General features: G+C 39.3%; 1 protein-coding gene across 1 annotated transcript; it reads right to left on the reverse strand.

The window, feature by feature from the left end:
* Window positions 1–214: 214 nt before the first annotated feature.
* Window positions 215–7,730, reverse strand: LOC132057169 (probable ADP-ribosylation factor GTPase-activating protein AGD6). The gene is made up of 3 exons (XM_059449635.1): window positions 6,849–7,730; window positions 4,834–4,923; window positions 215–1,005 (listed from the first exon to the last, which is right to left on the reverse strand). The coding sequence occupies exons 1-3, from the start codon at window positions 7,590–7,592 to the stop codon at window positions 517–519; spliced, it is 1,323 nt and encodes a 440-aa protein (XP_059305618.1). The 5' UTR covers window positions 7,593–7,730; the 3' UTR covers window positions 215–516.
* Window positions 7,731–13,969: the final 6,239 nt, after the last annotated feature.

A 13,969-nucleotide genomic window follows, 5' to 3' on the forward strand; every position in this document is an offset into this window, starting at 1 on the left:
CATTCAGTTATACAAGAATTTATGTATCATTAAGTTCGAATTTTAAGTAAACTTCAGTCAAAGCAGGAACTAACAGAGACTCAGAGTGACATAAATTGCTAAGTGCATAAATTACCGGTAACATACAATTCAAGGGCCAGACGAAGATGTTGAGCTGCCAAAACCATTTATCCAAGATCTTACATGTCCATATGCAACACAGAAGAATGAGACATAACAAGCGAAAAATCTACAATATATAGGACAGAAACAGGAATAAAATAGAATTACAAAAATGGTCTTTACAAATCCAAATGTAAACTAAATGTTTTTAGCTCCGAATAATGGTCCTCAACAACAGTCTAATTATGTTTGGTTTTGCTTTCTTTTTTTACAGGAGGAGCAATTAACCCAACCTGCTGACAATGGTACAAATATCAACTATATTCAGACATAAATCCTTTCCAATAAGACATGGAGAAAATAGAATCTGGAAGGGCAAAAAATTACTAAGAGAAACTTTAGCATGCACCGCCGTCAGAGGAAACCTCCATCGGTCCATTTGGAATCTGATTTCCCAGCATGTTTATTGTTGGAGGCACTCTGATAGTGATTATCAAATCCATCATCCTGACCATCATCCCATCCAGCCCAGTCATCATTCTTGTTGGACGCTGCCGCACCTTTTGTAGAATTTACTTTGCTTTTATCTTCATTGTCCCAATCATCCCACGATGAAGAGCTGACAGAATTATTCCTCCCAGAGGACTGGGCTCCTCCAGAAGCATTCCATCCTTTAGAATCCTGATTAAACTCCTGATAATAGCCGTTCTTTTCGCTTTCACCTCGTTGCCAGCTATCATTCTTCCAGGCTGGACTGTCCTTGGCATATTCCTCTACCTTCTGCGAAGCCATAGCCAAGACTCCTTTCATGATACCCCAACTCTTTTGTCCGATCTCACTTGTTTTTGCCGTGACAACATTGACTGTTTCATTAACCTTGGTATCATATCCACCTTCTTTCACCTGCAAGAACAGGATTAGCACATGCATCGCAATTATCAATTTATCATTCAACTCCACTGCTTGTTTGTCTAAACACTAGATATAGCAGAGATGAAATGTAGACTATATGATTGATAAAAAAATAAAAAACGTAATATAAATAAATATAACTGAAGAGCAGGCTATAAGCAAGCAAGCACCTAAACAACTTCAGAGAGAGACACTTCTAAGCTTAGATGAAAACAGCCAATTGATTTATTCAAACAGCATTTCTCATGCCTGCGGAATACAAGGATGAACTTTATAGACTCCTGATAGAAAAGGGACTAAAAACCAAATACTATATCGGGCAGCATAGAAACTAACTCCAGTTCAATTAAAGCACATGATAGCAAATGGAATTATATCTATCCATCAAATAGCAACTCTATTCTCCTACGAAGAATATATCTTAGGAACTATAGGGACCACCATTGGTCAAAATAGTTCCATGCAAGTGTACCACTTCTCCTGGACAATTACAGAAATTAAGCAGAACGAAAAGGAAACATAAAAAAGAAAATTAAAGGGTCGATCCCGAAACAGGAATCAGATGTTAAATATTTTCAGAAGAAGCACTTAAGGTGTTACACTGATATAGCAGAGAAATGCAGAAACACTTGTGACTCTGCAGTGGCAAGGACTTTGTTTATCATATAGGTGCCCAAGATAGTCATTTCATTGATATAGGGAACGCCGGAACGGCCATCTCAAAACCGAGTTTACATGAAATTAGCAGAAGACAACATGAATCTCTGTGGGAGGTAGCTTGTTCTTTAACCCTAACACTAAATAATTAGAGTAAAAAATTTATGCTGTTTCTGACTAGAGCTGAATATCTTTACTGAAAGATGACACCTCGCTCAACAACCTTTTTGGAGATGAAAATTGGGGGTTTAAAGGATTATCCTAGTGCATATTAACTCACAAAGACCAGCTAAATCTGCACCAACTTACAACTCACTTAAGTGAACCAGCAGACTAAGAGCAACACAAATAAGTGGAAGACGAGCAAAATAGTTCGAAACCGATTGCTAAAGCCCTTAAGCACTGCATTTGGACAAACTAATAAGTAAAGTTTATAATTGCACATATTTGAACTTCACAAAGCATAATCAGCTCAAAGTCCGAATAAAAAAAAGGCTGATTGTAGCAAGTACACGGTGTGTTGTGCAGATTGAATAGAAAGGAGCCGTGTAGAAAACCCAACTAATTTGTTGATTGAGCCATAGTGGCTGATTGATTGAATTAAGCAGCATAATCTTGTAGCAACCAAAGATGATTTTGGTATATGTAAGTGTTGCAAGTACTCAGCATCAACTTAGTTGATCTAATGTTATATTATTCAATATTGTCCTGACTTAATTCCAGTCTTAAGATAGAGGTTATAGAAATATTTATTCCTATAAGTAATCTTTACACTAACTTGTCTGCACTTCGACTTTTCACCAGGTACCTGCTAACTCCCACCAACACAAGTACCAGATAACTCTATCCACCAAGGCTCGGAGTCTCGGAATTGAACTCTGGTCTCCAAGATTTACACTCACTTCATTGAGCACCAGACAATCACCTTGGGTGTTACCTCAAAGGGTTGTTCTTAAGGAACTCCATAAGAACTTTCTTTAGGATAATTCTCTCTTCATTCTGTACTTTTCAGCTCCATTCATTGCAGATCAAGAATCAAACCGGAACACCTCAAAGTATGCCACGAAGATCCTCACATATACCGTTTTAGGAGCCTGTTCACATCCCTAGAACAACCCTATATTCTTTTTAGTACATAACCCTAATGTTCAGGCCAGCTTGTGTGCACCTCGACTACACCTTCGAGTACTACCAGCTCTCACCAACACAGGTAACAGTAATCACCAAAGATGGGAAATCATTTTAAGCAAAACACCACCTTAACCACAATGAAGAACCATCCCTTTCACATTCCCTCCTACACGCACTAAAGAAAGATTATATGAGTCAAACTTAACTTTGACATCACCTATAACTCGTGTGTTTGATATTGACTGAATATAGTCCCTTCTTAAATAAAAGAAATTAAAATCCGAGAATTTTGCCACTCTAACAACTAGTTTGCAAGCTTTCTTTGCTTCTGGATGTTATTCTTAAAGTGTATAACAGAAATTTTAAGAGAAAATGAGTAGCAACTCTATTATTTACCTTCTAAAAAATGACTTGCAATTCTAATGAACAAAACTTGTTCTTGGGTGACTTTCTCATTGTTGTATCCTCTATGTGTACTACTTTCCCTCTCTATAACATTTGATCATTTCTGATCTTGTTTAATCTTTGTATAATCGCACATCCATCTCAACATTTGCATTTTACCACATCATTATCCCCCAGTAAAGATTCTACAGCACTAAGCTTGTGGATATGTTAAGTCTTACTGGTCCAACATTCACTCCGGCAGAATATTGTTGGAAATCTACCTCAACAATCACTCCTTTCAACTAAGTAAAATAACCTCATAATATTAGAAATGCTTAAAGGGATATCTAAAAGACAACGAAAATATTATTGAACATATTAAAGCACATGAAGAGGTGAAGTCATCAATATACTAATGATAATTAATAGCTTTAACAGGTGCAATGAATAGAATATTGGCAATACCATCCATCCAGTTTAACATAAATATAATAACAATAGAAGATTTGCAGTAAGCATTTGCATCTCAAAATTTGCTTTTTACCACATCATTATCCCCCCAAAAAAAATTCTACAGCACTCACCTTGTGGATATGTTAAGTCTTACAGGTCCAACATTCACTCCTGCAGAATATTGTTGGAAATCTACCTCAACGATTAAAGCATAACATCAAACTCACCTGAGTCCTATCAACTAAGTGAAATAACCTCATAATATTAGAAATGCTTAAAGGGGTATCTAAAAGACAAAGAAAATATTATTGAACATATTAAAGCAAATGAAGAGGTGAAGTCATCAGCTAATGATTATTAATAGATAGCTTTAACAAGCGCAATGAACAGAATATTGGCAATACCATCTATCCAGTTAAACATAAGTATACTAACAATAGAAGATTTGCAGTAACCATTTCCATCATTGCAACACAAATAAATTTCAACCTTTCATTCTCAGATGTCCTCAAAAATCAACAAAGTGCAAAACTTCAGATATTATTTAAACACTTATTGTGCAGTTTAACACAATGATATGTGAGTTCAAGCGTAAATAAAAGCATCCCTTTATAGCACATAGATATTGCTTTTTCACTTGAAAATGAATTTTCCAATCCAAATTAGAGCTATGATCCCAGAGCACTAGCATTTAAATAGAGTTCAAGTCATCAACCTACAAAAGCAATAACTTGATAAAAGAAAGCAACTGGGAAGTCGACATGGATAACCCGCTGTCCATATTGGAAAAATTAGGTACTCAATTTTCTACTCTTCTTCTATCATGGTTACATCAACCAGAGCTCTTTGCAGAACTCACCATTTTTCTAGTAACCTCAAGATACTTCCTCATACCTTCAAAACATTACTCAATAAATAGACGTGAAAAGGATAAATTGTGTCTTAACTTCATTAGTTCTTTCCATAAGTAGCGTAGCTAGTGTCCTAAGATGCTTATTGTTGGGGTTGTACTACTTATCCATCGCACTCTCAGGGTGCTATTCTTTAATAAAATTTTCATTACATTATCGAAAAAACAAAAAGGAATCAAGAGAGATAGATATCTCTTGCGAATTAAAAAATTAAGTGTACCGAAAGTAGAACACCATTACACAACCATTAATTTTAAATCCAGAAGGAAAATCAAAATACCTTAGAAGTCAACTCCTTTGTCCCCACTTGAACCACACTTGCAGCTGATTGTGCTGCTGTGGCAGCTATCATAGATAGCCTGCCAAATCCCTACACATACCACACCACAACTCCATCAGCTACAAATGAGTAAACATAGAACAGCACAGGTACAATCAGTTCACTCTACAATGTATAATAATATTCCCAATGTCCCAATTTATATGGCACTCTTTCCATATATCTTAAATTGTTTTGACAAATTTTATACAACTTTCACATTCATACTCATTAAGGGGCCGTTTGGTTGCTGGTTGAGTTACGCAGGTATTTATAATGTAGTGATTAGCTATGCAGGGATCGCCCTGGCATGATTCCAGCGTACAAGAACAAGGGAGATATCCAAAATTGCAACAACTCAAGGGTATCAAGTTGTTGAGCCATACGATGAAAGTGTGGGAGAGTAGTGGAAGTGCGTATGAGGAAGGTGTCTACTTCAGAGAACCATTTCAGATGCATGCCAGCGCCAGCGCAATCAACCACAGAAGCCATTCACCTCGTGAGGAGGTTGATGGAGCAGTATAGGGAGAGGGAGAGGAAGAGGGACCTGCGTATGGTGTTTGTTGACCTAGAAAAGACATACGATAAACTCCCAACGGAGGTTCTTTGCAGAGGCTTGGAAGCTAGACGTGTCCCCATAGCACAAATTAGAGAGATTAAGGACATGAATGATGGAGCCAAGACCAAGTGAGGACAGTGGGAGGTGACTCGGAACCCTTTCCGGTCATGGTGGTTCTGCACCAGGGATCCGACGCGATGGCAATGAACGCCCTGACGCGACACATTCAAGGGAGGTGCCATGATGCATGCTATTCGCAGATGACATACTTTTGATTGATGAGACGTGAAGCGGTGTTAACATAAAGCTGGAGGTGTGGAAACAAACCCTGGAGTCTAAAGATTTCAAGTTGAGTAGGACTGAGAATAATACTTGGAGTGCAAGTTCAGTGACGTAACTCAAGAAGCGGACGAGGACGTGAGGCTTGATTCCCAAGTCATCTCCAAGAGAGGTAGTTTCAAGTACCTGGGGTCAGTTATCCAAGGTAATGGGAAGATTGATGAGGATGTCACACATTGTATTGGAGCGGGACGGATGAAATGGAGGCTCGTTCCAGACGTTTTGTGTGATAAGAAAGTGCCGTCAAGACTTAAAGGCAAGTTCTACTGAGTGATGGTTAGACCAACTATGTTGAATGGGCCAGAATGTTGACCTGTTAAGAAAGCTCATGTCCAAAAGATGAAGGTAGCAGAAATAAGAAAGCTGAGATTGATATGTTGGCGTATCAGGAGAGATAAGATTAGAAATGAAGTGATTCGGGACAAGGTAGGAGTCGTCCCCGTAGTGGACAAGATGCAGGAAGGAAGGGAGGTTGAGATGGTTCAGACACGTGCAAAGGAGACCCGCATAAGCTCCGGTGAGGAGGTGAGAGAGGATGGCCCTGGTTGGGCTGAGAAGAGGGAGAGGTAGGCCTAAAAAGTCTTGGGAAGAGATGATTAGGCAGGATATGGTGCAACTTCAACTTACCGAGGACATGACCCTGAATAGGAGGGTGTGGAGATCGAGTATAAGGGTAAAGGGTTAGTAGCTTGCGCACGGATTTCTTTTCTGCACTAGGAGTAGTATCTTTGTTACGTGTTTTAGACCACAAGATTCAAAAGTCTTCCTTTCTTTCTTAAACTTCATGCCCAGTCAAACACCCTCATATAAACCAATCACCATATTTGGTGTGCTGCATTTTATACCTAACAACTAAAATGCTACCAAACGTGGTACTAGTTATGTTGGTTTTAATACAGGAATAACTCACTTCCTAATCGACAACCAAAACGACCCCTAACTACTCACATTTTTTACTTTGATCAGATATATCTAACCCCAGATCACTTTTCATAACATAATATATGTAAGTAAATTAACATATAAATCTACGTCCAATAAAATCTCGCCATGTAAAACGTAATCGAAGGCTGTATACCTGAGTAACAGCTGAAAGAACATCCCCTTGCTGATTCCCAATATTCCTAGCCGGCATTGGTGCAGGTGTTGATCCAAACCCCACATACTTCCCTCCTTGAGATGGCGGTAACCCATCCGGCCTCGACTCATTCTCGGCCATTTTCCTCGCGAAAAAGTTATCTTTATTCGCAGCCGACGCCTCATACTGCTCCTTGGATATATCCGCAGTCGACCTCGACCTAGACGGTGCACCACCACTACTACCACCACTTCTAAAATCCCCAACTGTGTTATTCCTCCTCATATCTTTACTATTACTATCATTATCCCAACTATCCCAACCACCATTTCCACTAGTAGTGGGTCCCACTTTTAGGGTTTCCTTAACAACAGGTGGGTCCCTCCAGGGTTTACCCTCAGCTAGGGATTGAATCCTATCACGGTAAATCGAAGCAGCTTTAGTATTGTATTTAGTAACAATATCGGTTTCCTTTGGAATACCGTATTGGAAAACGAATTTATTGAAATTTTCATTACCACCGAGCTCCATTTTTCGGATCTGGATTTCGGACCATGAATCCATAGTAACGGATCGGACAAATGAGATGTGGACACCTAAACCACGGTGTTTGCCTGAACATTCTAAACACATGAAGACACCATACGAAACGGATGCCCATTGAGGATTCTTTTGATTACAATCAACGCAGATCTTGTTGCCGGGTTGGGCTTGGAGATCTCGGAGCCGACGTGATGAAGACATTTTGGTTTGACCCGGATCCGATTCGGAACGCGAAATCGGATCTACAATTGTGAAATTGGCCGGGAGAATTGGTGGGTAGAGAGAAGGTGTTAAAAGGAGGGACAAATGGCCGACACCGAAATGGAATGAGTTGGATAACGGCTGGAATACAACTAGACTTTTTTTTTAAAACCTTTTTATGTTTTGTCATTTGGTTTACTGTTAGTTTGAGTACGCATAATTTAAGAAATAAAAGTAAAATTTTGAATTTTAGATTCTAAATTAAAGATGCGTATAATGTATTAAATATTCTTTGGATCTTCTAATTTTAAATTTGTCATGCAGAATATTTAAATTTTTAATTTGTTAAATATATAAAGAGATATACTTTTGAGATAAATAAAAAATAAAAGTAAGCAAAATAACTTAAATTGAGATGGAAGAATTAATAAATTTTATTTTCACACATGGTAAACATGGAATAAGAAGATCCGAAAAGAGAAAAAGAAAGGGACCGTGAAATAGGAAGGTCCAATCGCACATTCGTTGCACATGAGATTATGATAGTTTATGCTCCCTTATTTTAAGGTAAAATTAACAAAATGACTATCTTTTGGTAGTTTCCTATCATTTATAGCTATCTTTTAAAAATTACCATTTGTAGCTTTGTTTTCCCAAATTAAAATATTTTTCGGATGTATTTGATGCTTATAAATACATAGTAACACAGTAAAAAATAAAACATATGTAACACTTCGTAAACTTGAACTAGGTGTGAATGTGTAAAAATCTAGTATTAAGATGATATTATGTCGATATGAATCCATTCTTGATGAATTCGGGTGGAAGATGGTCGTTTTGAAGCCAAACCAACTAGTGAAGTTCTTAAGGCCTCTTAAATTCGCCTAAGTTTTGGTAAGTCTATCTTCTAGGCGATTTTTATGAAAATGTGTTACGAATTTGGAAACACTTCCTCAATGAAAGTTGTAGATCTTTGAAATATCTTTCCAACGGTAGGTCGCCCATCCCAAACGGAGCCACGTACAAGGAGTTATGTCCATTTTACCGAACACTTTGTGCGTAACCGACACCCGTCGCATTTTCAGGCGCGGGGGGGGCGTGCGATGGCCCCGCGCGCGAGCCGATCGCGCAAGTCTGAGTATTGAGATGCAGAACATTACGCGATGGTCCCGCATCGCGGACCCATCGCGTAACGGGTCAGATTTAGGTCAAAAAGTCAGGTTTACGCGTTTTCAGTTATATTTAAGGTTTGGGGTTTATTTCCCCAAAGACCCCATTCACGAAAATTTACCCTAAAGTCAATAAGAACAAGTCCCAAGCCTCAAGAACCACACAAGGTAAGTGATATCATGATTCTAGGTTGAATTCAAGTTCCTAATCCCTTTCTAACATGATTTTATGACCAAAACCTAGGGTTTACAACATAATTCTTCCCAAAGTGATTCAAGCTAGGGTTTGGGTGTTCTTCATTAGAAAAGTGATTTGTTAAACCTTGTTTAACAAATTAAGGTATGTCTGCCTTTTAAAAACCTTATTTTGGATGTATGTCTCTTTTGAACATACTATTTCTATCGGTTTTTACGAACTCTTTGGTTGTGATTTGTATGTCTCTCTTTTTTTAAAAAAAACTTATTTTTGGTTGAAAATCACTTTTTGAAACTACTGTTGGAAGTATAAATTTTCTTCAAGGATTCTTTAATGAATGGGAGGAAAAGTAATCTTTTCATGTTTCTTGAACCCTAATTCATGTCTAAATGGTGGTTAATGTGTGTGAGGAGACAAACCCACCTTAAACCTATATTGTAACAAACCCTATATATATGTATGAGATATTATGAATGTTTTCTTCTACGAGAGATGCTTATGAATGCTAGTTAATAGTTGGTAACGACATTCTCATTGATAAATTGGGAAATGAAAATCTTTGTAAAGAAGTTGTACGTTTTCAAAATATTGATTGGAATGGATTACTCTTTTGAAATGGCATAATGAACTTTAACGTTAAATGATGGTGTGACTACTCTGAGACAAGCCGTGAGTCGGCTTCTATGCCATGGACCTTGTTATTATGTTTGCCTTGCTATTCGGGAGGAAGAGTAGCCACTATGGATCCTAGTGTATTAATTGCCTTGCCATTCGGGAGGAAGAGTGGCCACGGATTCGCTACCGGGGTGTATTAATTGCCTTGCTATTCGGGAGGAAGAGTAGCCACCGTGAATCCATATTCCGGTGTATTACGCAATGTTGTTGATATTGAGTTGGGCCCGTATGGCGATTGTGATGTCCATCTTTATTATGGAAGCATTATTTATGCACGATCGATTTAAAGCATAATTGAAATTGGGATTTTGTACGGCTTTATAAAGGCGTTCAACAAACGGTATTAAGAATCATAAAGTGGAATGACGAGCTTTTTTTTATACTATCTTTTCGGGCCCGATTTCTTTATGTGGTATTATATTTTATTTTTATATTACTCATTGTCCCAAAGGCACTCACCGAGTACGAAGTACTCGGGCATACCATTGTTGTTTTTTATGGTATGTTAGGTAACGAAGGAGAAAGGGTTCGTGATACTTCGGGCGCTTAGGAAGGACTTGCTATTGCTTATTTGGTGAGCCCACACGTTCATTCATGGGACACCCTATTATTTGTTCATTTATTATTAGTTTTTGAGGCGCGTCCCGATGAGTTAAACTATTACCTCTTTATCCTAGAAGTTCCATAGTATACATTCTTGTGGGTAGTTGTTAAGTTTTGTTAACTCTTGGGCATCGTCGCGTTTGATTAACTTTTATGATATTAAAGACTTCCGCTGATTTAGTTTATGTATTCATGATTTGTTACATTTAATGTATAAATTTGTTGGAGGCGAATATTGAAACGGCGGGTTCAAGTATTATTATTATGTTGTTTAGGTTCTTGGAGACGTTGTTTATGACATCGGATGCCGGTCACGTCTAGGGTGGGTTTTGGGGCGTGACAAGATTGGTATCGAGCCTAGGTTTAAATGTGTCCTAGGAGTTGTACGTATCCGTGGCGAGGTGACACTGTGTCTAGTGGAGTCTTCCTTATGCGGCTACGATCACTGCGCATAATCGAAAGACTACCCGAAAAGCATAAGGACATTTATAGGTGTTTCCTATTCTTCTTGATTCTAGATTGTCTTTGTAGAGCTTAAAGTCCTTTTTAGGATCGTTCTAATTCGCTCGTTAATTCGTGCCCTGCAGAAATGACTCTGACGCTGTGGTTACAGGTATCCTTACCATCTGTTCTCATGATGCTTACTCATTGATTGATCCGGGTTCAAATTTATCCTATGTGACTCCTTATTTTGCTCTTGATATGGGTATGAAACCCGAACCTTTGTTGGAATCCTTTCTTTGTTGATACGCCTTCGGGTGTTCCTGTTATTGCCTCTAGAGTGTATAGAAATTGTGTTGTTGTGATTAACGGTCGTGAGACCGCGGCTGATTTGTATGAACTTGAGATGGTGGATTTTGATGTAATTATGGGGATGGACTAGTTGTCTGCGTGTCATGCTAATGTGGATTGTCGCCACAAGTTAGTTCGTTTCGCCTTTCCCAATGAGCCTCTTATTGTGTGGGAGGGTGAAATTGCTAGGCCTAAGGGTAGATTTATTTCCTATCTTAAAGCTCATAAGATGATTACTAAGGGTGTATTTACCATTTGGTTCTGTTAATGATACAAAGCGGTAGTACCCGAATTGGCATCCGTTCCCATAGTCAGTGATTATCCCAAGGTATTTCCCGAAGATCTTCCGGTATTCCTCACGATAGAGTTATTGATTTTGGGATTGATGTTATCCCGACACCCAACCTATTTCTATTCCACCTTATCGTATGGCTCCAGTGGAGCTAAGGGAATTGAAGGACTTGTTAGATAAGGGTTTTATCCGACCGAGTTCCTCACCTTGGGGTGCTCCAGTCTTGTTTGTTAGGAAGAAGGATGGTTCCCTGAGAATGTGTGTTGACTACCGTCAGCTTAATAAAGTGACCATTAAGAATAAGTATCCCTTGCCTAGGATAGATGATTTGTTTGACCAACTTCAGGGTGCTAAGTTCTTTTCGAAGATTGACCTAAGGTCTGGATATCATCAATTGAAGATAAAGGAGAAGGATATACCGAAAACAGCTTTCCGTACTCGTTATGGGCACTTTGAGTTTCTAGTCATGTCATTTGGCTTGACTAATGCGCCTGCTGCATTCATGGATTTGATGAATCGTGTTTTTAAGCCATATCTAGACCGATTCATTATTGTGTTTATTGATGATATTTTGGTGTACTCTAAGAATCGTGAGGACCATGCTAATCATTTGAGGATAACCTTGACAACACTTGAGGAGAACGAGCTGTATGCAAAATTCTCTAAGTGTGAGTTACGCTTGAGTCTGTGTCTTTCTTGGGTCGTGTGGTGACGGTGACGGCATTAAAGTAGACCGCCAAAATTTCAGCGGTTAGGGATTGGCCTAGACCCACTAGTGCAACGGAAATTCGTAGTTTCTTGGGTTTGGCAAATTACTACAGGAAATTCGTGGAAGGTTTTTCATCTATTGCCTCGCCATTGACTAAGTTGACGCAGAAGACTGCTAAGTTTCAGTGGTCCGAAGCTTGTGAAAAGAGTTTCCAAGAGCTTAAGACAAAATTAACTTCGACTCCTATTTTGACTTTACCTTCTGGTTCTGGTGGATACGTGGTATATTGTGATGCTTCTAGAATTGGTTTGGGTTGCGTGTTAATGCAAAATGGCAAGGTGATTGCTTATCTTGCTTGACAGTTGAAAAAGCATGAGAAGAATTACCCGACACATGACTTGGAGTTGGCTGCTGTAGTTTTTGCTTTGAATATTTGGCGTCATTACTTGTATGGTGAGCATTGCGATGTTTTTACTGATCACAAGAGTACGCAAGAGATATCTTCAAACAACGAGAGTTGAATCTCGGACGAGAGGAGGTGGTTGGAGTTGTTGAAAGATTATGACTTGAACATTTTGTATCATCCTCGGTAAAGCTAATGTGGTTCTGATGCTTTGAGCAGGAAATCTATGGGCACGTTGGCTTATTTGCGTGCACATGAAATCCCCATGGGGAAGGAAATTCGAAGGCTTGCTAGTCTTGGGGTCAGACTTGATGAAACTGAAAATGGAGAGTTAGTGGGAATCACGCCATCACGGTCTGACATTGTGGAAAGGATTAAATCCAAGCAATACGATGATGAACTTTTGGCAAAGCTGAGAGATGGAGTGGAAAGGGGTGAGTACACTTCATTTACTGTTGGTACTGGCGATAGTGTTCTGCGATTGCAAGGACGATTGTGTGTTCCTGATGTTGATGGTCTTCGACAAGAACTAATGATGGAAGCTCATAGTTCTAAATATTCGGTTCATCCAAGGGATCCACCAAGATGTATAAGGATTTGAAGCAACACTACTTGGTGGAAGAGCATGAAGGCCGATATTTCTAACTTTGTGGCTAAGTGCCCGAACCGTCAACGGTGAAGGTCGAACATCAAAGGCACGGTGGCTTGGCTCAAAACATCGAGATTCCTCAACGGAAGTGAGAGATGATAAATATGGACTTTGTTGCAGGCTTACCTCGCACAAGGGCCAAGTATGATTCAATTTGGGTGATCGTGGATAGACTCACGAAGTCTGCCCATTTTCTTCCTGTAAAAACGTCATATCTTTGCGCATTATGCCAAGTTATATTTGAAGGAGATTGTTAGGTTGCATGGTGTTCCGACATCCATCATATCGACGAGGCACGCATTTCTTCGCTCATTTACGGCGTACGTTTCAAGAAGGTCTGGGGACTAGAGTGAAATTGAGCACTGCCTTTCATCCTTAAACTGACGGGCAAGCAGAGAGAACCATTCGAACTTTGGAGGATATCTTTGCGTGCTTGTGCAATCGATTTTGGAGGAAGTTGGGATGAACACCTACCTTTGGTGGAATTCGCTTACAATAATAGCTATCAAGCTAGTATTCGGATGGCTCGCTATGAGGCTCTTTTATGGGAGGCGTTGTCGGTCTCCAATTGGTTGGTTCGAACCAACGGAAGTAGAGTTGTTGGGTCGATTCAATTTATGAGGCGATCGAAAAGGTAAATCTTATTGTGCAACGACTAAAGACCGCTCGAGTAGACAAAAGTCTTATATGGACATGAGGCGTAGGAATTAGAATTTCTTTGTGGGTGACAAGGTTTTCTTGAAAGTGTCACCTATGAAGGGGGTAATGCGTTTTGGCAGAAAGGGCAAGCTTAGTCCTCGCTACATTGGTCCTTATGAGATTACCAGAAGAGTTGGGAAGGTAGCTTATGAGTTGAGATTACCGGCTGAGATGTCCATGGTTCATCCGG

Source organism: Lycium ferocissimum, chromosome 5 (assembly GCF_029784015.1).
Source record: "Lycium ferocissimum isolate CSIRO_LF1 chromosome 5, AGI_CSIRO_Lferr_CH_V1, whole genome shotgun sequence".
NCBI classification, from domain to species: Eukaryota; Viridiplantae; Streptophyta; class Magnoliopsida; order Solanales; family Solanaceae; genus Lycium; species Lycium ferocissimum.